The sequence below is a fragment of the Lissotriton helveticus genome, chromosome 5_1 (assembly GCF_964261635.1).
Source record: "Lissotriton helveticus chromosome 5_1, aLisHel1.1, whole genome shotgun sequence".
In the NCBI taxonomy this organism is placed as follows: domain Eukaryota; kingdom Metazoa; phylum Chordata; class Amphibia; order Caudata; family Salamandridae; genus Lissotriton; species Lissotriton helveticus.
In genome coordinates, this window is record NC_136065.1 from 1,275,076,650 (window position 1) to 1,275,100,812 (window position 24,163).

At 47.8% G+C, this 24,163-nt stretch overlaps 1 protein-coding gene across 7 annotated transcripts in view; it reads left to right on the top strand.

Moving 5' to 3' along the window:
- Positions 1–22,287, top strand: part of ZNF219 (zinc finger protein 219) — a 466,238-nt gene extending 443,951 nt beyond the window's left edge. For all 7 annotated transcript variants that reach the window (XM_078644088.1, XM_078644089.1, XM_078644091.1 and 4 more), the window contains one exon: positions 19,046–22,287. In XM_078644088.1, coding sequence (XP_078500214.1) covers positions 19,046–20,286 — 1,241 coding nt within the window. In that variant the 3' untranslated portion in view covers positions 20,287–22,287. The remainder of the gene's footprint in view (positions 1–19,045) is intronic.
- The last annotated feature ends 1,876 nt before the right edge of the window (positions 22,288–24,163 follow it).

A 24,163-nucleotide genomic window follows, 5' to 3' on the forward strand; every position in this document is an offset into this window, starting at 1 on the left:
CTCTGTCACTCACTATGTTGCTATCAATATGTGAAAGAATCCATGAATATATACAAAAGTGATGTTAAAGTACGATACCTAGTTGGTTAGGATTTTTTATGTAAAGCTGTCAGTATTTCTGAAAATAAGCTAGAAACGTAAGGAGCCAGTGCTCCATGAACCTTCTTATCGGGTCGAGAGGTAATTTGACACTGTCATTTTAAAGTCGTGAAGTCCTCGCTTCCTCTCTCGCCATCCCGCCGTTTTTCTAAACCTCCTTTTCTCTCTGTCCATCCTGACAAGGTGATTCTAAGGACTCGTCCATCTTTTTGCAGCCAAAGGTTGTCACTGCCTTTCACATCGGGCGGACCATCACTTTGCCCACCTTCTTTCCGCATCCCTCAAAAGAGGGAGATGCTCCACCGTCAGAATCCAAAACGTGCGCTCTCATTCTACCTGAATCGCTCACAACAGTTCCGGGTGGATGACCAGCTCTTTGTTGGTCTACATGGGCGCCAAGAAAGGTCGTGCCGTGCACAAGCGGACCATCTCTCGGTGGGTCGTTCTGGGCATAAAGGCGTGTTATTCCTTGGCTAAAAAGGAGCCTCCAGTGGGGCTACGCGCCCATTCAACCAGGGCGACGGCAGCCACTACTGCTGTGGGACGGGGAGTTCCCTTGCATGACATCTGTCAGGCAGCTACTTGGGCCTCGCTGCACACGTTTACCAAGCATTACGGCCTGGACAGCCAAGTCCGGATAGACTGCTTCTTTGGCCGTTCTGTTCTCCAGGACTTTCTGGTGTGATCTTGGTTCGCAGACCCACCACTGGAGTTTTTATTGCTGGGGTATCTATTGAAGGTAAGGCATCTATCACTACGTGTTTCTTTCAGATGCACAAGTTACTTACCTTCGGTAACTATATATCTGTAAGAAACATTAGTAGTGATAGATTGCTTACCGCCCCACCCATCCTCCTGTTCTGCGAACTGATTCCTGAGGTTAAGGTCATCCCTTTCAGGGCCCTAGTTTCAAGGTCAGTTTCTTGCATGGCTCTGTGTTCCTGGTGCAGAAAGTAGTGTATAGAACTGACGTCCGCGCGCGTGGCCGCATCCAAGTAGCTCCAGCGTCGTCATCTCTATAACAACGCAGGCAGAGCCGCAAGACGACTCCTACCGACACACAGGGGTACTGCTGACAAACTTTCCGGATCCAGTCTGATGCCAAGGGCTAATTCTAAGGTAAGGAATCTATCACTACTAATGTTTCTTACAGATATATCGTTACCGAAGGTAAGTAACTTGTGCGTCGAGCACAGAAATGACTAAAGACTTCAAAGCCTCACCAACACCATCTAGGAAGAAAAAGTCTGCAACGTTTCATCAAGGAGATCTACAGCAACATTACTGTTGATGAGACATCTTCAAATGCAAACTCAATCTGCAACTGATGAACCACCCTCCGTTCAAATGTCCAGTATTTCAGATTCTGGAGTGTCCTACAAAATTTATGCCACAGCCTACTTCTCTTATTAAAGTATTGGAAAAACCATTTGCAAGGCTTTTGGACACAGAAGGATCAGGCGATGAAAGTACATTTTGCTATGAAACAGTCCTGGCACATTGATAGTAAAGTGCCAAGAATATGATTATGACCAAAACTATTCTTTAGCCACAGCTCTCACAGTTGTATCTATCATTTTAAGAGGTTTTGCAGCGTGAATCTTTCTGGATTCACTATGCTGTGCATATTCCGCAATCTGGTGGTTGGGTCCGGAATCGTAGTCTTTTTTCTGTTTTTTTTTTTGTTTTTTTTTTTGTAGCCCAGGTGGGCGTCGACGTCCCACCATTTGGTGTCCCTTCGGTGACGTCGGCGTGCTTCCGGCGGAAGCTACCACTCTTGGGCGCCATCTTCAGATTCTTTTTTCCGCCATTGGGTCTGGATCGTCTCGTGAAGCTACAGAAGTTTTGGAGGAGGAAAGAAGAAAATACAGCAAAAACTCACAGGGGAAGACCTGAGAACATCGACAGAAGAGGACCTTTAGCGAGGAGACGACGAAGAAAGGAGAGAACTTCGAAATCTTCGACGCCCTTGAAGGAATGCGCACACAGGGGGCCCCCTGAGCGCAGGGATGTACAAGACGCCGTTCAAATTCTGCAAGAACTGCCACCACAAGTTCGCACAGAGGGACCAGCACCCAGTCTGCAACCTCTGCCTGCCAATAGACCACGAGAGCAGAGACTGCAACGCCTGCTCCGTCTTCAAGCCGAAGACACTCCGAATTCGAGAAGGGCAGAGGACGGCGCACCACACGATGCAGGGCAAAGGCCAAGCCCCGACGCTTTACGAACTTGGCCTCTCCACCGACGATGAGGACAACATCGCCGAAGGACCAGATGACTGCACGGTCGTTGAGACCGATAAGAATACGCCTGATAAGGTAGGAGAGTCTACGACCCCGAAAACCCCCACAGGGCCTCGAAAGCCTGAGGCAGACTCTCGAAAGGCAGAGCACAGAGCCTCGAAAGTAGCACCGGCGCCGAGCAAATCGACGACCGAAGCTGCATCCTCCGAAAAAGAGCCCAGCGGATCCTCCGAGAAGGACTCCCGGAGGCAGAAGACCAGCGAAAAGCAAAGGTCATCGAAGCCAGCCCCCGAAAAAGGGCCTTCGACTTCGACGTCGAAAGACAAAGAGCCGAAGAAAGCGTCGACGACGACACCGAAAAGGGCGGCCGAAACGCTCGACGACGAACAGGCCGCAGAAATGCAGAGAAAAAAGAGAAGGCTCGAGGCCGAAATGGAGAACATCCTTCAGAGAAGGAAGGACATCGAAAAAATGAAAAGTTACAGGATTCCCCCGAAGCCGGCACCGACCGTCGCTGAGGTACAGGCGATCGAAGAGTTCGACATCGAAGAGCCGCCGAAAACTCCAGAACCTTCGGAGCACGAAGAGGAGGAGGACCTCTACTACACAGAGGGGAATTACGGGGAACAGCAGTCGAGCTACGGTTCAGGTTCCTCGACGACCCATGACCAGGAATGGCAGGACATCGAGGCCGAAAACCCAGAGGAGGCGGTAGAAACATACCCCTCGAGGCCTTCGCCACCGGACGACATTGGGGCATACAATGAGGTGGTAAGAAAGGCGGCAACAGCTTATGGAATTAAGCTGGAAGAGGAGAAGCCAGAGGCAGACTTCCTACTCGAGACACTGCTCCCCATACAGACAAGGAACCAGTTCCTGCCCATGCTCAAGAGTATCACGGCCCAGGGAAAGGAGGCCTTCAAAGACCCGGCTACATGCAGATCTGTAACGCCGAGGACCGAGAAGAAGTACAAATTCTCCTCCGAAGACCCAGCTTACATCAAAGGTTCCGTCACAGCAGATTCTATCATCGCTGCGACGGCCAGGAAAAGGGCTAACATCCCAACAACGTCCGGACCCCCACCTGACAAAGAAAGCAGGAGGATGGACCTAACGGGCAGGAAGATTGAGAGGAACGCTGCGACGCACTGGTGGATGGCGAATTCCAACGCCCTCCTGAATAGGCATCAATACCAGCACTGGGAGGAGATGGGACAGTTGCTCACACACCTCCCGGAACAATACCGTGACAGAGGAGCACACCTGGTAGAAGAAGGGAAGAGCATCGCCAACTCATGCCTTAAGACAGCCCTGGACGGGGCAGAAACATCCAGCAGACTGATGGCTATAGGCATCACTGAAAGGAGGCAAGCATGGCTCAGGATCTCAGGATTCAAGCCTGAGGTCCAGAACAACATCCTGAACACACCCTTCAGCGGTGAAACACTGTTCGGAGCCCCAGTTGATGATAAGCTCACCCAACTGAAGAAGGACAACGAGACGGCAAGGTCCATGGGAGCCCTGCAATTCAGAGGGATGAGAAGGGGCACTCCGTCGCGGAGGCCGAACGGCAGAGGTGGAAGCCAGCGAGGAGATTCCCACCAGAGTTTCCACCAGGGACAACAGGGTGACAGCCAAGGCCACCAGGGGCAGCAGAGGCAAAACTGGAACTACCAAGGCAGGGGCCAGTCCTTTCGATCGAGAGGAAATGGACGGGGCCAGAGAAGAAGAGGCGGCGAACAGCCCCCCTCTAAGTGACTTCGCACGAGAAAAGGTGCTCTACCACCCACACCCTCCGGGGGAGGAGCACGGGAAAACAAAAAGGAGAGGACTACACGGACAAGACACAAAGGAACATGCAACCCCGGTAGGAGGAAGATTGAGATTTTTTCTCCAGGAGTGGAGAAAAATAACAACAGACAAGTGGATACTCAATATTATGCAGTTCGGGTACTGCATAGAGCTGGAAAAAAGGCCACCAAACAGAAAACCAAGAATAAGGCAGCACTCAGGAAGAGAGCTGCAACTACTGCAAGAGGAAGCCCAAGAACTCCTCCTCAAAGCGGCCATAGAACGGGTCCCCTTCAAAGAACGGAACATGGGAGTGTACTCAAACTACTTCCTAGTACCAAAGGTGGACGAAAGCCTAAGACCCATACTGGACCTACGGTTCCTGAACAAATACGTCAAAACACAAAAATTCAAAATGACGTCCCTACAAGAGGTCATTCCTCAGATAAAAGCAGGGGACTTCTTGTCTACCATAGACCTCAAGGATGCATACCTGCACGTCCCCATGAACAAGCAGCACAAGCACATGCTAAGATTCACTGTAAACAAGGATCACTACCAATTCACGACCCTCGCCTTCGGCCTAAAGTCCGCACCAAGGGTGTTCACCAAATGCCTGGCGGCAGTGGCCGCGCACCTAAGGAGAAAGGGGATACACGTGTACCCCTACCTCGACGACTGGCTGGTGAAGGCAAACTGCTACAGGACATGCAAAGAGCATGCAGAACAGGTGACGGGAACACTAGCAAGCCTGGGTTTCTCCATACACTGGGGCAAGAGCTCAATGGAACCAGAGCAGGTGAAGATCTTCCTGGGAGCACAGATCGACACCATACAATGCAGAGTCTTACCGAGCGAAAAGAGAACGCTCAGCCTGCTGAGGGAGAAACGTCACTACCAGAAGGGGCGATCTGACAGTGAGGACTGTGAGCAAGATCTTGGGAATGATGGCATCATGCATCCACCTGGTCCCCAATGTACGCCTACAAATGAGACCACTCCAAGAGTGGCTGCAACAACAGTGGTCACAAGCTACAGGAAGTTGGGAGGATCTAGTGGTTGTAACGCACAGGGTGCAGGAAGAGATAAGGTGGTGGACCAAGGAGAGAATAACAGAAGGGAAACCTCTAACACCACCGGACCCAACAGTGACCATGACCACAGACGCATCCCAGAAGGGGTGGGGCGCATACATGAACAGGCTCAGAGTGAGGGGTCTGTGGAGCCCTACAGATGCAGTCAGGCACATCAACTACCTGGAACTGAAAACGGTGCTGCTAGCCCTCAAGGCTTTTCAGAAAGACCTACACAACCGGAAGGTGCTAATACAAACAGGCAACACCACAACGATGTTTTACATAAACAAACAGGGGGGAACTCAATCGTTCCCGCTGTCAAACTTGGCACAAGAGATCTGGAAATGGGCCATACCACTAAAAATAGACCTGCTAGCCATACACCTGCCAGGGAAGGACAATGTGGAAGCGGATTGGCTCAGCAAGCAGACTTCAGCATCCCACGAGTGGGAACTCAACAACCAGGAAACAGAGAGTCTATTCAGGAAGTGGGGCACCCCAACAATAGACCTGTTTGCAACACACCGGAATGCGAAATGCCAACACTGTGCATCCAGGCAACCAGAGGCACGGTCCCAGGGGAATGCCCTATGGATAAGCTGGTCAAAAACATTTGCCTACGCTTTTCCCCCGATACCACTGATCCCCAGGGTGCTCAACAAATGCATGAAGAGCAACATGACGCTCATCCTGGTGGCACCACAATGGGCCAGACAGACGTGGTATTCTCAGATTATGGAGATGGCGCAGGGGCCTCCCCACAAGTTCCCAAAAAGAAGAGACCTACTCTCCATGGAAAACGGAGGAATCCTACACCCAGAGCCAGAGAGCCTCAACCTCTCAGCCTGGCTCCTGAGGACTTAGAATTTGCACACCTGAAACTACCCGAGAGCACCCTGCGGGTGCTGCGAGAGGCAAGAAGGCCCAGCACACGCAAGTGCTATGGGGAAAAGTGGAAAAGATTCACTCAATGGTGTTGCAAAAAACAACTCCAAAGGAGACTGACCAAGGAGTCCACGGTACTAAGGTACCTCACACACCTAATCAAGGCAAAGCTAAGCTCATCCTCACTGAGCGTGCACCTAGCAGCGATTGTGGCATACACAAGAGGAGAAACAGGAAGAAGCTTCTTCACATCTCAAGTCGTGAAAAGATTCCTGGAAGGGGCTAAAAGAATAGCGCCGCCAAAGAGAATGCCGCCACCGGCCTGGAACTTAAACGTGGTACTGACGGAGCTCATGAAAGCACCCTTCGAACCCATCCACAAAGCATCACTGCAAACGTTGATAATGAAGACGTCCTTCCTGGTGGCGATCACCTCACTACGAAGGGTGAGCGAACTGCAGGCACTCACACTGCAGGAACCGTACATCCAGATACACAGTGACAGGGTCGTGATGAGGACTGACCCACACTTCATGCCAAAGGTGGTGTCAAGGTTCCACATGAATCAGAGTATTCAGATCCCTAGCTTCTTCCAAAACCCCACTACAAGCGCTGAGAGGTCGCTCCACACCCTAGACGCAAGAAGGGCTGTGATGCACTACATTGAAAGAACGAAGGACCACAGGAAGACGAAACAGTTCTTTGTGTCCTTTGCCAACAGTTACATGGGCAAACCAGTTACGAAAAACACCATAGCCCGATGGATCGCGCAGGCAATCCAGTTCTGCCACAAGCAAGCTGGCCAGGAGCTAACGGAAGGGGCACGAGCCCACTCCACCAGAAAGAAAGGGGCAACAATTGCCTTCCTGGCCAACACACCGATTCAGGATATATGCCTGGCGGCAACATGGGCTTCAGTACACACATTCACGAAGCACTACTGCGTGGATGTACAGATGAACAAAGAAGCACAAGTAGGACAAAAAGTGCTTCAACATATCTTTAGCAACCAACGCTCATCTTCCACCCAACCGCCACAAAAGTAACGAAAACCGCTACAAAATCTATGCACAGCATAGTGAATCCAGAAAGATTCACGCTGCAAAACGAATAGTTTCTTACCTGTCGGTGTAGTTTTGCAGCTTGAAGATCTTTCTGGATTCACTAGCGAACCCACCCGCCTCCGCCAGAAAGATGAGGCCGGAGAAAAGGGTGAAAACAGACAGAAAAGAAAGCAAGTTGAAGCTTACAAGATACGTGAAAAGAATTACGTTGAAAAACGATTAACAAACATTGCCATGGATTCACTACAAAGATAAACAAGGAAAAGAGACAGAAAAAAGAATCCGAAGATGGCGCCCAAGGGTGGGAGCTTCCGCCGGAAGCACGCCGACGTCACCGAAGGGACACCAAATGGTGGGACGTCGACGCCCACCTGGGCTACAAAAAAAAAAAAAAACAGAAAAAAGACTACGATTCCGGACCCAACCACCAGATTGCGGAATATGCACAGCATAGTGAATCCAGAAAGATCTTCAAGCTGCAAAACTACACCGACAGGTAAGAAACTATTCGTTTTTCACCCATTACATTGCAGTCTTGCCAAGAATATGAATCCTATTCTTATTTATTGCTCTACAAAGCTAAAATGAGGACACATTTTCTACACGTTTTCTAATCCTCGTTAGTAAAACATTCCGACATGCAAATGGAAACATGTACTTTTAACTCCAGCAGCAGTCACTTAGCTCCCCAGTGTGCTACTGCAGCTTCCCGCAGTGTTCAATGAACAACTAGAGCACTAACATTCTGTATTAATGACAAAAGTGGGACACACTTGAAGCCATTGGGATTGATTAAAAGCAAGAAAACCTAGTTTTTTTTATGAAATTACAAAATGAGCGAGTTCTTTTTCTCAAAGAAATGTTCTGTGTTCTCGAATATGTTTCTCATCCATTTCAGTAAAACAGTCTGAAATTCAAAGAGCAACATGTATTTTTTTAACACCAGCAGAAATATGACCGTTAAGTCCCTATTAATCAACTGCAGAGTCACCACAGAGTTCTAACAAACAGCGAGAGCATTAAAAAACATTTATTGAAGACAAAAGTGAGATATTCCAGAAAGCCATTTTGTTAGAAAAGAAGCTGTCAAATGTAAAGCCGTTCCTGAGGAGCTGGCTGAAGTAACTGAGCATGGAGATGTTAAAGCTGGCATGAAACAATAGGATTAAAAATGGGAGTAGGAAGGTATGAGATTTTAATAATTTAGGCTAAAAATAGTTGGACAGACGCCTGCATAAGTTCTGCATCCCATTTCCACATTGGCTTATTCAGCCTACCTATCATCTCAATAGCTTAACAGCTAGCCCATTTGAATAATATAGTAATATTTTGGTAGGCCAAATCCATATATTTTTGTTTCACTCAAACAACCAAAGGTTAAAGTGACATTCTAGTTGAACGTTACCTTTGCGTCTCATTCGAACACTTAAGACTCCATAAACCACTGAAATATGCCTGTTATAGTTTAGTGAACTCACTATAACTTGTGCCCCATCATTCACTGCTCATAACTTCATATATTGCCTTCCTCACAACATGCTGTCTGAACCTGTAAAACAATCTAACCCCAAGGGATAGCTCTGTTATCTATAGATTTATCTTTTATGTTCTCAAGCCAGTTTCCTATGCTGGCTGTGGCAGAAGTTTGTCCACTGTGTGATTTCCTGAATCTGAAACCGTTAATAGGTGTAAATAAAGAATGGGGCTGGGGGGGTTACATATTTGCCCAAATAAACAGTTACAGTCCGTGTTTATTTAATTTTCATTAAGAAACTTGCTAGATGCCTTGCATTATCATCCTTTTTGTCATTAATGTATGTCCTTGCTTTGAGTGTGGCTATTCATTTAGTATGTGGTGGACTAGGTTGGAGTACTCTAGTGACCAGCAGTTTATTTATTTATTCAAAGTTTTATATAGCGCGAACAAGATCTTTACAGATATCAGAGCGCTTCACAGAGACAGGGGTAGGGGCAACAGGAGGGTGACTAAACAGACTAATGGGTACAGTATAATAGTCAGTAGCATAATAGGATAGCAGTCATGTACAGATAAAAAAAATACCAATAAACAATCAGGTAACCAGTAATATAAGACGGCGCAAAGTCATTGATCCAGCTACAATAGGGTTCAGGTAAACTTTGGCTGTAGGGATGGCTTATACCATTTTCTTAGAATTAAAGAGAACAAGGGGTGGGGGCATCAAGAGGGTGATTCAACAAACTCATGTGTACCATATAGTGGTCGGTAGTAGGAGTAGCATAAAAGGGTCGCAATCAAGTAAGAATAAAATGCCAATATACAATCAGGTAACCAGTGATAAAAAGCGATGCAGAGTCTCTGATCCAACAACCTTAAAGTTCAGGTGAACTTAGCCATAAGGATGGTTTTCACCTCTTTCTTGAAGAATGCAGTGGAGGAGATAAGCCTGGTTTCCAGAGGGAGTGCATTCCAGATCCTGGGTGCCATTCCTGAGAAGGAGCGTTTGTATGTTTTTTTCTTCCGGAATCTACAAGGTTTCAGGAGTAGACTTTTTGTACTTCTGTTGGATCTCGAGCCTCCTGATATAGACAACTTTTGAGCGAGGTAGTTGGGTGCCTTGTGGTGTACGGCCGAGTGTCATAACGGCAATTTGTAGCTGTATTCTGGCTTCAAAAGGCAGCCATTTCAGGGATTTTAAGTCTGGGGATATATGCGAGTGTTTTCTTGAGCCAGTAATGAGTCTCGCGGCAGCGTTCAGGGAGGCTCTTAGGGGTGCAGTCGTTGATAGCGGGAGTCCGCTGAGAGCCACAATTCCATAGTCTATGCGGGGGATGACTAGAGCTTGTACAGCAGTTTGGAAGTCCTTGGCTGGGAGGAAGGTTTAAGTTTCCTCAATGTGTTGATTTGGAAATTAGATCCTTTCGTTGCTTTGCTAACGTGCTGCTGCATGTTGAGCTTGGCGTCAAGTGTGATGCCTAAGGATTTCGAAGAATCCACGATGGTAGGTTGGACATTGAGTGCTGTTAGGTGATTAAGCCAGATTTGGGTGGTAGTAATTTTCGCAGGAGGTGAGATCAGTAGGAACTCAGTTTTCAGAGCATTTAGTTTGAGGTGATTATCGGCCAACCAAGATTGAGTGTTTCTAAGTGTGGAGTTCAGAAGTTTGATATCTTCCGGGGATTGTAGCTTTAGGTAAAGTTGTGTGTCATCGGCGTACATATGGAATTGTACATTGGATGCTTGGAGCAGGGTGGCGGGAGGTTCCATGACGAGGTTGAACAGTGTGGGGGAAAGGAAAGATCCTTGTGGGACGCCTAGATCTACTGGCACAGGTGAAGACAGCACATTGTTGATCTTGAACTTCTGAGACCGGTTATGTAGGAAGGAAGTAAACCATTTGAGAACAGTTCCAGATAGACCCATTCTAGTGTTTAGCAACTCCAGTAGGTTCTCGTGTTTGACCGTGTCAAATGCTGAGGAGAGATCAAGAAGGATGAGGAGGCAGGAATCATTGCGATCAAGAATTTGGAGGGCGTCATCAATTATGTGCGTCATAGCCGTTTCCGTGCTATGTTTCGCTCGGAAGCCTGATTGATGAGGGTTGAGGAGGTCAAACTGGTCAATGTGTTTTGTTAGTTGGAGTTGTACACATGTTTCCAGCAGTTTGGCCAGGGTGGGGATATTGGTGATAGGGCGGTAATTGTTCAGGTCAGACGGGTCAGCTGTAGGTTTCTTGAGTATAGGCGTGACTTGCCCCACCTTGAGGGAGTCTGGGATGAAACCTTGTTGAAGGGAGCTGTTGATGATTTTGGTCCAAAGTGGGAGGAGCAAGGGGATGAAGTCTTTTACAGCATTGGCAGGTAGGGGGTCTATGAGGTGATTAGAGGGCTTCAAGGTGCCGAGCAATTTGTGTATTGCATCTTCAGAGTAGGTGTCGAAGGACAACCATGATGCGTTATTCTTAGGTTGAGTGTTAGACATTCTGGTGTGGCTGGGGTATCGGCTTACATCATTGATGAGGTCACTTCTTATGTTGTCGGTCTTTAGCTTAAAGAAAGTGGAAAAGACTTCACAGTGTGGGGTATCGCTTGTTGCGCTGTTTGATTGTAAGGGTTGTGTCTTGGTTTGAGTTTTGATTAGTTCGAACAGTTTTTTGTCCTGTTTTTTGCTTGGTCCAGCTGGAGGCTAAAGAAGTCAGACTTTGCGCGCTTTATTTTCCGAAAGTAGGCATTTCTCTTGTTCTTAAGCGTTTTGAGATGCAGTGAAGAGGGGTCAGATCTCCAGGTGCGCTCTGCCATTCGCATAGCACGCCTATCATCATTGAGTCTGCCGTCATACCAAGGGTTTGAGTTCTTGGTGGAGACTCTTTTCAGTTGCAATGGGGCGGCTTCGTTGACTATTGGGTTCATAGAGTCAAGGTAGTGATCGGTCAGTGATTGAACATCCGAGGTGTCCGAAGGGGGAAGGAGGAGACTGCAGATGTGGGGAGGCAGGGAATTGGGGTTAAGATTCTTCATGTCCCTTTTCCAGATCTTGGATTTGGTAGGTTGAGCCGGGTTAAGTTTAACTTTTTCGTTGATAAAGAAGGTGATAATGTGGTGGTCTGACCAGTCACAGGGTTGGATCGCCTCCAGTTGGGTAGAGTCCTCTTTGGCGATGATGAGATCGAGTATCGAGCCTTTGTCGTGTGTTGGTCTATTGCATATTTGGGTGAGGTCAAGCGCATTAAGGAAAGTTTTGAGACTATTCACCACTGCGTCTTTCTGATCGTTCCAGTGGAGATTAAAGTCACCCAGGTAGACTTGAGTGATATGCCGACCGGCATTGGATGTGATCGTGTCCATGAGTTGTTGGGTGAAGGTGAGGTTGTCCCCAGGGGGGTGATAGATGAGATGTAAGGCACAAACTTGTTTGCCCTCGCTGGCGATATCGAGGCAGAAGAGTTCACAGGAAGTAAGGGAGGGGGAGGTGGCTTTAGTAACAGAGAGGTTGCTCCTAAAAATGCATGCAATTCCCCCGCCCGTCTTGCCGGGCCTGTCAAGTCTAATGATGTGATAATTGGGGGGGACTAGTATGTCCATTATCGGTGTAGAAGCCTCAGTTAGCCACGTTTCAGTCAGAATGGCTAGGTCCAGATCCATTGTTGTGACGAGATCCGCGATGTCGGAGGAGTGTCTCTGGGCCGATCTGCAATTGAGTAGGATGCATTTGAGTCTGGGTGTGAGAAGGGTGGTCGAGCCTTCTAGAGAGAGGGGGACTTTTCTGAGGTTGTTAGGGACGGAGCCTCTGTTGCTTAGGGTTGGGGGCCTAAGGGGATTTGTGAGAATTGTGGGTATGGGGAGGTGTGTGATGGTTGTGTGTTTTACAGGACCTGGCCCAAAAGAGCGAAGGAGGGAGCATAAGTCGCGGTCCGACAGGGAGTTGAGGGCGCGACGGGGGCGGTGGGTGTTATTGCGAGCGGGGATAGTGGGCCAGCGCGGGGAGAGTTGGATGCGAGGGTATGCGGGGGGGTGGGGCGTTTGTTGGGTAGTGGAATAGTGGGCGGTTGACTGGGGTGTGAATAGAGAAGTTCTTTGATGGTGTGGAGATCTTCTTTGACTTGTAGGAGATCTTCTTTGACTTGTTGGAGGGTGGATAAAATCATGTCCAGAGGTGGATTGGGGATGGTGTTGGTGATGAGAGCTGTGGGCGAGTGGTTGAGTAGTGAGCTGGAAAGCGAGCTGGGTACCGAGGGGGGGGGTATGCTAGCGTTATTGGAGGGTTCTGCGATAATATTGAGTGGGATGGCATTCGATGTGTGAGAGAATTTGTGGGCGAGGAGTGTTGGTGAGGTAGGGGGAGGTTTGGAGGCATAGGTAGAGACGTCGGTGGGATGCGGCGCCGGTGAGTTGAGAAGTGAGTGAAGGCTGAAGACAATGGGGGTGGCAGGAAGGTAGTGGGGGCTGAGAATGTGAGGGGAGAGAGGGGGGGTGTTAAGGTAAGGGAGGTGGTATGTTCTGAGGGTCTAGTTGGGAGGGTGGGGAGGTGGGGAGTGAGAGTGGGGGGGGGAGCTAGGGTGGGAGAAGGATCTGCCGCGGGGGGGGGGGGGGGATAAGCTCCGGACGGTGGTGTGTTCAGAGGGACTCGTGGGAGGTGTAAGGTGGGGGGAAGGGAGGGTGGGGGTATGGAGGCTATATGAGGGAGAGTGTTCTCTGCCAGTAGATGCGGGGTGAGGAGGTGTTAGGTCGGGTGTGTGACTGACTATAGGGCTGGGGGGATGGGAGAGGTGGGTGTCAATCCGCTGTTGAGATGGGTAAGCGGTACAAAAGGGGGTGGTGATGAACGGAGCATCTGAATCAATCAAACACTCACACCCAGTCAAAAGATCTGGGTTTAATCCATCACCGTTCTTTAGCCCACTCTGCCACCCCAGTTCAGACATGGCTATATGCAAATCAATCTGACCCTGTGCCTCAGGGGAACAGTCCAGCCCGAACTGCCAAGCCATGTCTTCCCTGGACCGGAAACAAGCTTCCGAGCACCGGTTTCTGGCATTCGAGCCGTCTTCAGCCCGGCTTGCTTGAATCCAGTGGCAAAGTGAGCAAGGGACTCACGTCTGAGCATACCCTGCCACACTTATGGCGGCCAAAAGCGGTACAAAAGGGGGTGGTGATGAACGGAGCATCTGAATCAATCAAACACTCACACCCAGTCAAAAGATCTGGGTTTAATCCATCACCGTTCTTTAGCCCACTCTGCCACCCCAGTTCAGACATGGCTATATGCAAATCAGTCTGACCCTGTGCCTCAGGGGAACAGTCCAGCCCGAACTGCCAAGCCATGTCTTCCCTGGACCGGAAACAAGCTTCCGAGGACCGGTTTCTGGCATTCCAGCCGTCTTCAGCCCGGCTTGCTTGAATCCAGTGGCAAAGTGAGCAAGGGACTCACGTCTGAGCATACCCTGCCACACTTATGGCGGCCAAAAGCGGTACAAAAGGGGGTGGTGAGATGGGTAAGGCAAGTTAGATAGAGGATTGGAGTTGGAGGGTGTTGAGTAGCTTGATGTGTTCGGAGTGGAGGTCCGCCGTTTGGCGATGTGTTCTAAGAAGGTAGGGAACAGGTTGTCGAGTCGGTCGAGGTTCCTATCAGTGGCTTGGAATAGTATGATCCCGTTGTTGTAGATGGTGATGGTGGCTTTGCCTGGGAAAACTTGGGATGGCGTGATAGACAGCGTTAGGCCATGAGCGGATTTGCTGGTGGTGGAGCTAGTGAGAATGGAGAGGAGCGCTTTCCTCCACTGTGCTCTACGGAGTGTGTAGAAGAAGATATCGGTGCTTGTGGCTCCATTGGTCAGTGAGAAGTAGGTGTCCACAAACGGGGTTTTAGGGTGTGCCTTCAGGAAGTCGTATTTGTAGCGTTTGGCGTTTTTTTTGGAGAGCTCGGGTGGGTAGTTTATTTTGTATGTGTGTTCGCCCATGCGTTCCATAGTGGAAGAAGCGTAGGTAGGAGAGGGGGGGTGTACGTGGGTGAGTGTGAAATTACAGGGCTGTAAACCCACGTGGACTTACGTATGGGCAGTTGGTAGGGATGACTAGTCTAAGATGGCCACCCCAATGAAGAACTAGTCAAAGTTGGCCGCCAGAATAGCATAAATGGAGACAATAGTAGTCCTTTCTCTGTTGTTGGTGTGCCTTAGAGAGATAGTTTCCCTTTCTGCTCAGGGGCAGGTCGCGATTAGTCCATCTTCTGTGTTAGGTGGGGAGGAGAGAGATTAGCTTCCCTGCTGCTTGGAGGCGAGGAGAGAGTCTTATCTCTGTTTTGTTGACCTGTGACCACGTTGGTATGTAGCCTCATGGTCATCTGGTGGGCAGTGGAGGCGATTTATGGCTCAGGTATATGGCCCCAGCCATTTTAGGAATGGAGAGTGAAAAGCCCGCCATGTCACGAAGATAGTTTGCAGGCAGATAACTTTATAGGATTCAGGGCAGGGAATGCAAAAATTAATTTAAAGTATGCGTGCAAATACCTTCAGGACATCACGGTTGTTAGGCTGCACTGAGGCTGTTCAAATCTGATGCAAAAAGTAGATTTGTGCAGTTGAGGGTTAAGTAGAGATAGGCACTCCGTTAGTGGATACTAGCCGATGTTCGTGCTATCAGTATTCTTTTCGTTTGTTCATTGCATTTCCTGGGGGGGACGGGGCTATTAGGCGCCTTCTCTCCGTGTGCAAGGCTTCGTGTGGATCCGCCGACCCACCGCCCAGTTCTCCTGCCGGCACCGCAGTCGAATCGCCGCTGAGCAGCTGCCCCACACCTCCACAGCTCCCGCCGTGCAGTCGGCGAGAGGGGAGAGAGGCCAGATGCACACGAGCCACGCAGACCGGGGCCCGATGCTCCAGTGCAGGGACCAGACCTCCGGCGCCTCCGCAGCGCCCACCGTCCTCCTCGCCTTCTCTCCGCACTGCTGCGTCCCCAATAAACCACAAATCGCACAGCAGTGAACCGCAGCCCCGGCCACAGCGCCTCGACCACAGCGCCTCCTCAATGCCCGTCAGTGACTGCAGCCCCGGCAGGCAGTCCCGGTGGTCTCCAGACCGTCGACAGGGGAAGCCGAAGGGGATCCAATGACCGATCCGCTGACCGCCAGTGACCGGCGATCCCAGCAGACAGCCACGGCAGGCAGCCACAGCAGCGTCTGGGCCCCAGACAGCAGCGCCTCTCCGACGCCCGCAACCTCCCGGTCACCAGCCGCCACAAGCCTCCTCGGCGGCCACAGTGGCTCAACCCCGATGTCTCGTGTTCTGCCGATGCTCGGGAGACAGTCGCAGGGGTCCCAGCCGCCGGTGCCACAGGTAGGTGTCTAACATCAATGTTGCTGTGCACTCCAGTTACTTTTGTGGCCAATCCAGTTACTCGTTTAACACTCCAGTTACTCGTAGTTGTTTTTCTCGCAGGGAGATGGGTGCTATCGGGGATAAATCCAAAAGAGGGATCCCGAGCACTGGGAGCTCCGTACAAGAGCTCCTACCGGGCGGCCATCTTCCTTTAATAAGTTGGTGGAAGATCTATTTTGTTCTTGGGAGGCCTGTCTGGTTAGTGTGGACTGGTATAGCCTGTTGATGCCTTTCAGTTGCTTGCAAGGATCCACAAGTCCTTTTATACATTATATGCTTGTTTCGTTGACTTAGTTCATAATATCATGTTGACCTGGATTATAGAAAATTGATAATAGGAGGACTGTCCTAAAGGTGAGCTTTACTGTCCTCCATCTTGTGGTTAGTGGTAGGGTAGACCTAGTTTACTAAGTCTGTGAAATGTGTCATGTGTGGGGGCTGTAGTTCTATAGGTTGATGGGCAGGGTGAAGCTATTCAGGTAGAGTGAGGCCGCAGGACCTTACAGTAATGATTTGAGTCATAACTCTCATTGGGATAGATACTTTGTGAATTTCAGTAAATGGTTGGAGCCCCTGTCAAATTTCATACTCAGCCTATACATGCATATAATTTAAAAAATAGAACATAAAACTTGGAATGTGATGGTGCATTGCCCCAAAATAATAGTTTATTAGGCCACTCTAAGAATGCTGCAAACAATAGGGACAATAACTTCCTGAGGTGTGCAAGGTCTTAAATCTAAGAACATAAAAAGTAAGATTCCCACATAATGACCTTCGGAGGAATTAATGACTTTAAAAAACTTCCAACATCATGTGTAGAGTGTGAGGATTTTCCAGCACCCCTTCCCAATAGACTATACTGATGGGGGCTTCATCTCACTAGGGAATGGACAAAAAAAGTTGTCTTGTAGTAAGCAGGTTCTCAACTGCATATATGTGTGTGAGACTAGGGAACTGTGAGACTGACACTTGAAATATGAAACAATTGTAGCCCACAAGACATTCCTATTGGGAATAAACAACTAGACCACTAAGAGCTACATCTTAAAGCACAGTGAAACTTGATCTAGATAGATGTAATGGAAAGCCAGAATGTTGTGGCACTGGCTGGTTCATTGGGTGGTGGGTACTGTATCCATTAGAGGACATTCTTGGTCAGCATAACAACTAGCAAGAATACTTAAGACACATTCTTAATCAGATTGCAAGTGGATATCAAGTTGTCTTTTGAAAAGCCTGTCTGGAATTGAAGGCAAATGTCTTCTACCAATGCACTTCTTCCTCCACCCTTTGACTTTGAAGTATGTCTGCTTGCAACAAAATGGAACAGCATATGCTAATATTTCCCTTTTACATAAGCATGGTTAGGACTGCTGGTTAGGAAAATTTGCATAAACCTTTTATCCAATTCTGATATCGAAGCCTGTCATATACAAGATTTCGGATAGAGGAATTGTTTTTCAAAACTTCTCAACGTGGGCATAATGAACATTCCTTTCCAAATTGATGGGGCTGACTCATACCTTCCAACCATAGACACCAGTGCAGAACAATAGACTGACCTTTGAGCTGTGCAAAATTCTATACCCTTATTTGAATGCATTGTTTTAAGTTTTGTGAGGTCAAAAAATGTAGGCACCTCACTGTGAATGTTTTAGGTTTGAAAATACTGTAGAAAACGAGAAACCCACAACCAGGCAATGATTGCGATGAAATAGAAGAAATGCGTACTAGTACGGGAGTAAACTTTCAATATGAGGAGCTCGATTTAGTGCATACTGATTTATATGCTTATTTTGAGACTTAAGGGGCTCTCATCTTTTGAGTCAGCTGCATTTAGTGCCTTTCTCAGAGTATAAAGGAGCCAGGGAAAACTATATATGTTCAAATATTGAGTGGATATCCCTTACATAACTGATTAAGACTTTCCACTTGGCTCTACAAATGGTGTATTTTTGGTACTAAATAGTAATTCTGACAAAATAAACATCCACTTTTAAAAACACAAGCCTAATGTCCCATAAAATACTTATCGTAGGAAATGGTTTCCAGATGCTGGTCATTTAAAGACATTGATTCAGGGTTGCATGTTTTGGTTAAAAAAAAAAACCTTGCATTAAGTTTTACAGTAACAGCGCGGTGATGAGGCCATACCCAAGATTACTTTTGAAGAGGTGCTTGATTTCAGATGTCATTCTGGCTATTGAGCTACCGGTTTTCTTCATTATCTCCAGCAGAAAGTAGTGTTCAGAGAGAATGCCAGAATACACTTGAATATGATGTTTGAGGTGTGAGGAAAGAGAAAAGACAATACAGCTTAAGAGATCAGTGTTTGGCAAACTAGCTGATGGCAGTCTTTAAAATGGATTGCAGATTGGATAATTTTATGTTGCTGATCAGAAATTAAACGGTGAGTAATACCTAATAAAATTAATGACTGCCTCAACAGTCTTTAATTCTCTGTTACAATAGAGATATATGGTGGCAGATTAGTACTCCTACACATTGTGATAAAAGGCTTCAGCCTTGATGACTATACAAGGCAGGTGTGGCGAATGAATCTGGGGATCTTAAGTCCTCTTATCCCTCTTCTATTAAAGGCACTGATGGGCACTCTGTGCAAAACTAGTGCTTCTGCAACAGAAACCTACTCCAAAGGAAATACTTAGCCACTTGACATTTTATATAAATGCACATGGCAATCTCCTGGTGAGACGGGTCACGTTCAGAAAAAGAGCGATGATCTCAGTCAATAGCTCATCAAAACAAGAACGATGTGGATATTCAAGTTGCACTTTGATAATTAAAATAGATTTGTTGGAAAGAATTTACATTGCATTGTTGCGAAAAAGTTGCCTGTTATTTTTTTTTTAATGATATGGCAGTATCCTGCAAAATGTGCTCTCATTTGTTATAAACCTCAAGTGACTTTTTTTGGTGTTTTACAAAATTCCCCTCTCCTATGGAAGGTACTTTTCTGGAACTCATTCCTTTTGCATGTCCTAATCTCTGCTTTGTATTTCTTTCCTTAGGCGAGCGACCCTACAAGTGCCCACACTGTGACTACGCTGGCACCCAGTCGGGATCTCTCAAGTATCACTTGCAGCGCCACCACCGTGAGCAGAAGAATGCTGCGAATGCCCTGGAACGAACAGGACGTGGGCAGGGTGGTGCTAAGAACTCTGGCAACTTCCAGCAGAACCTTCTTGTGCAAGCTGGCCGATACCGCAATGTGTACCTTCCCCAACATTGGGCTGCCACACAGATTCCACCCCGGCCTGCAGCAGGCTATCCCACCAAGGCCCCCAAGGAAAGGGGTGAAACAGTTCACACACTTTCAGATTTGGCCAAGGTCTTCCAGAGTTTGTCAGGGAGTGATCTGCAACTGCACCCTTCCATGCTCTCCTTCACAACTCCTGAGAAAAGTGATAGCAGTCAGAGTACTGCCAGTATGCCTACAGAGACGAGGCCATCAGATGCCCATGACCGCCACCCCTCTCCTGTTGAGCACCAGAGTGCAAAAGCAGAGCGTCCACGCACTTCCCGCCGGAAGCCAAGCAGCACCAGCCGTGTTCTGGCAAATGGAAAACCCGACTTTGAGCCACTGGACCTGTCACGCCGGCCCTCGCTCGAGGACTCTGGAGAAGAGGGAGCACTACACCGATGTCTCTTTTGTCCCTTTGCCACCTCCTCTGGGGAGCTGATGACTCTACACCAGCAAGTGCATCACAGCAGGAAGTCACGGAGGAAAGATCGGGTGGCCCGCAACCCAAAGAACTCTGGGGTTTCTTGTGAGAGTGGCAGCTACATTGTGTCACCGAGTCCCAGCCAGTTCTATCGCACTGTTGTGCATCCAGACCCAACACTTGCGTCACCTGAAAGCATGACTTCGGACCCAGACCTCGTGGGTGATACAAGGGGTGAATCTCTATCTGAGGAGGTCGACGCAGGGATCTGCAGAATGGAAGAAGACCACAGTCCAAGCCTTAATGGGGAGGAGTATGATGACGAAGATGAGGAGACCGAGTATCCTGGACAGCCAGCAGCAGACACATGTATGTCGGTGCTTGAAGATTGTGATGAGTCATTTCTACTGAACACCATTGCTGGACCTGGTGAGGAACACAAGGAGGCACTGAAGACTACAAATGGGGAAAACCTGAGTGATGAGAGCTCCGAGGACGAAGAAGAGGAAGAAGAAGAAGAGGAGGAGGAGGAGGAGGAAGAAGAAGAAGAAGAAGAGGAGGCAGGAATGCCAAGCCGGAATCGGTAATTAAACGAATAGACTAAGGGCACAAGAAGATGTAACAAGTATACTTGCTCTGAGAGCGGGCGGGGTTCACTGTGAGTTGCTGGGGGGTTTTGATGGCCAGCAGGACGTCCCATCTGGAGGGAGCCAATCCCGGACCTTCCTAAAAAGAAAAGAAAAATGTACTGCTGTTCAGTCTGCATCCTTTCAATGGTGACAAGTTGGAGAGTAATTTGTACTTCCAGTCACACAGGAGAGTAGGGCTTCCATGGCAGTCAAGATCCGTTCTAAGGAGCTGCACAGGTCTACCTATGAGGGGTCATGCTGGCCAGGGTCACGTAGTCTAGGATTTTGGTGATAACTAACACCTGTTTGAAGTTCACTAGAATCAGGGTCTGTAAATCTGGATAAGTGATTGATGGCTGTAAACAGGTCTTTGGGGTAAAGGAGTCTCATTTAAAATCAGATCATTAGTGGGGTAAGACATACGTGTTTGAATAAGTATTGCAGACTATGTACACAGTAGGGAGGAAACCTCTCATTACAATATATAAAAGTGTTAATAGAGATGGCGGCCTACAAGGAGTCTATGGGGGAATGGATGTGACATTATATTACAGCAACGTCTCATTCTAGTGGAGGGTTTAGCTGAGAGAGGAAAGTATGGAGTATTTTCAAGACACAGGAAATTATGACCTGCTTTCACCTATCCTGTTATAGAAGGGCTAAAGTTGGAGATATGCTGGCGGGACCCTGTAACTTCATTTTAGAGATAGTAGTGGATGGAAAGGAAACATTTGTTACCTCCTTCAGTCTTATTCTCTCCGCCTATTAGAATATCTGTAGGGAGGGCATGGGGCATATGCAAGCCCCCTAATATGATTAAAGTGAGGGGCTGGGGGATATAAGCACGGCCTACATACAGGCCCAGACAGGACTACTATGCTAAAGTCATGTAATATGCCTCTAGAAGAGACTACATGGTATTCAGGATGATTTCATCAAGCACCCTTAATGGGAAGGTAAGAGTCAGAGGGATATATATCTTCAGGCATGCTGACCCCACATAACCTTCTTATCTTTTCTTAAGAGAGGGGAAGAGATGCCAGGAATACACAGGGGAAGTTCAGAGGAAAGGTCTGGAAGAACTGGACTGCTGGGGGATGTTAGAGACAGAGCGATTTTCCTCAGAGGATTCACTTTCTCACCCATTTGTAGTAACTGTGCCGTGTGTAGTAGGAGACTAGCCTCCAAACTTGATTTTGAAAATCAGTCCGTTATGTTCTCCCCGGGCTCTAGCTGTGTGTAGCACCTAATTTGATCCTCTTGCTCCAAAAGTCGAGGTGTTTGGAGTCACCAGGGGTTTAGGTGTAGCAAAATAATGAAATCTAACCTTGACAAGCTAAAACAGCACGTTAGTGCACTTCACTGCTCCCAAGCATAAGCAGCACAGGTCTTTGCAGATCATCGGATTAAGGAAAGTGAGTCACGAAAGACTTTAATCTCACCGTTTTATCCCTTGGTGGAGGGTACAAGACCAGATCTAAAACACCGCTTTACCCCATTGTCTTTGCTCTTCAGTGCACGATAACTGCATTGAGCCAAGCCTCTGTTTATTCAGGGGCATCACTACTGATCCAGTTTGCAGCCATCACTAACATAATTTTTCGTAGCAATTTTCAGAGTTTTATTTTTGATAATTCCGTTTCCCCCGCTCGCTCTGGGCTTTGGAAATTGACATTATCTCCGTTTTACACTGTTATTATTTTCATCTCGTCCCCATCGTAGATTTTACTATTTTTGGTACAAACGTTAAGAGAAAAGAAAAAGGATATAAGAGAAACCATTCTGAGTGTTTCGTCTAGATGTAAAATATTTGAAGCAGCCGTTAATTCTGTTGAGAGAAAAGAAATTTAGTGCAATTTCAGGTCCACGACTTGTAGAATTTTATATTTTTTTTTATTCTTTCTTGTAGGAAAAAAAAGAGAAATTGTTAAAAAATAAATTTTAAAAAACCTGACCTCAGGCAATTTGCTTCAAGTCTTCTTACTTTTCTGAAATGTATAAAGAGTTTGTATTTTAGTGCTGTTTTTTGCTCGGTTACTAATCAACATTGACTTATAGGAATGGCCTGCTCAGGATGCCTGGAAGTAGGTATCCTTTATTACTCTGTATTTTATAGTTGTTGTGCTATATTTATAGTAAGTATTTACAACAAGGGGTGGTGAGGGACAGAGTCTCTGAATTAAGCAGAATACTCTCACCCAGTCAAAAGATCAGGGCTAGATCCAACACCGTTTTTTAGCTCATTGCACCATCCCAGTTTCAGAACCTGGCTGTATGCAAATTAGTCTGTTCCTGTCCCAGTGCATGATGGGAACAGGGCAAACCAAACTACAAAAGCCAATTCTTACACTGGGAAGGAAACAAGCTTCCGGGGACCGGTTTCTGGCATTACAGCCGTCTTCGGCCCGGCTTGCTTGAATCCTGATGGTGCAATGAGCAAGGGACTCATGTCTGAGTATACCCTTCCACGCTTAGGGTGGACAAAAATATTTACAACAAGGGGTGGTGAGGGACAGAGTCTCTGAATTAAGCAGAATACTCTCACCCAGTCAAAAGATCAGGGCTAGATCCAACACCGTTTTTTAGCTCATTGCACCATCCCAGTTTCAGAACCTGGCTGTATGCAAATTAGTCTGTTCCTGTCCCAGTGCATGATGGGAACAGGGCAAACCAAACTACAAAAGCCAATTCTTACACTGGGAAGGAAACAAGCTTCCGGGGACCGGTTTCTGGCATTACAGCCGTCTTCGGCCCGGCTTGCTTGAATCCTGATGGTGCAATGAGCAAGGGACTCATGTCTGAGTAAACCCTTCCACGCTTAGGGTGGACAAAAATATTTACAACAAGGGGTGGTGAGGGACAGAGTCTCTGAATTAAGCAGAATACTCTCACCCAGTCAAAAGATCAGGGCTAGATCCAACACCGTTTTTTAGCTCATTGCACCATCCCAGTTTCAGAACCTGGCTGTATGCAAATTAGTCTGTTCCTGTCCCAGTGCATGATGGGAACAGGGCAAACCAAACTACAAAAGCCAATTCTTACACTGGGAAGGAAACAAGCTTCCGGGGACCGGTTTCTGGCATTACAGCCGTCTTCGGCCCGGCTTGCTTGAATCCTGATGGTGCAATGAGCAAGGGACTCATGTCTGAGTATACCCTTCCACGCTTAGGGTGGACAAAAATATTTACAACAAGGGGTGGTGAGGGACAGAGTCTCTGAATTAAGCAGAATACTCTCACCCAGTCAAAAGATCAGGGCTAGATCCAACACCGTTTTTTAGCTCATTGCACCATCCCAGTTTCAGAACCTGGCTGTATGCAAATTAGTCTGTTCCTGTCCCAGTGCATGATGGGAACAGGGCAAACCAAACTACAAAAGCCAATTCTTACACTGGGAAGGAAACAAGCTTCCGGGGACCGGTTTCTGGCATTACAGCCGTCTTCGGCCCGGCTTGCTTGAATCCTGATGGTGCAATGAGCAAGGGACTCATGTCTGAGTATACCCTTCCACGCTTAGGGTGGACAAAAATATTTACAACAAGGGGTGGTGAGGGACAGAGTCTCTGAATTAAGCAGAATACTCTCACCCAGTCAAAAGATCAGGGCTAGATCCAACACCGTTTTTTAGCTCATTGCACCATCCCAGTTTCAGAACCTGGCTGTATGCAAATTAGTCTGTTCCTGTCCCAGTGCATGATGGGAACAGGGCAAACCAAACTACAAAAGCCAATTCTTACACTGGGAAGGAAACAAGCTTCCGGGGACCGGTTTCTGGCATTACAGCCGTCTTCGGCCCGGCTTGCTTGAATCCTGATGGTGCAATGAGCAAGGGACTC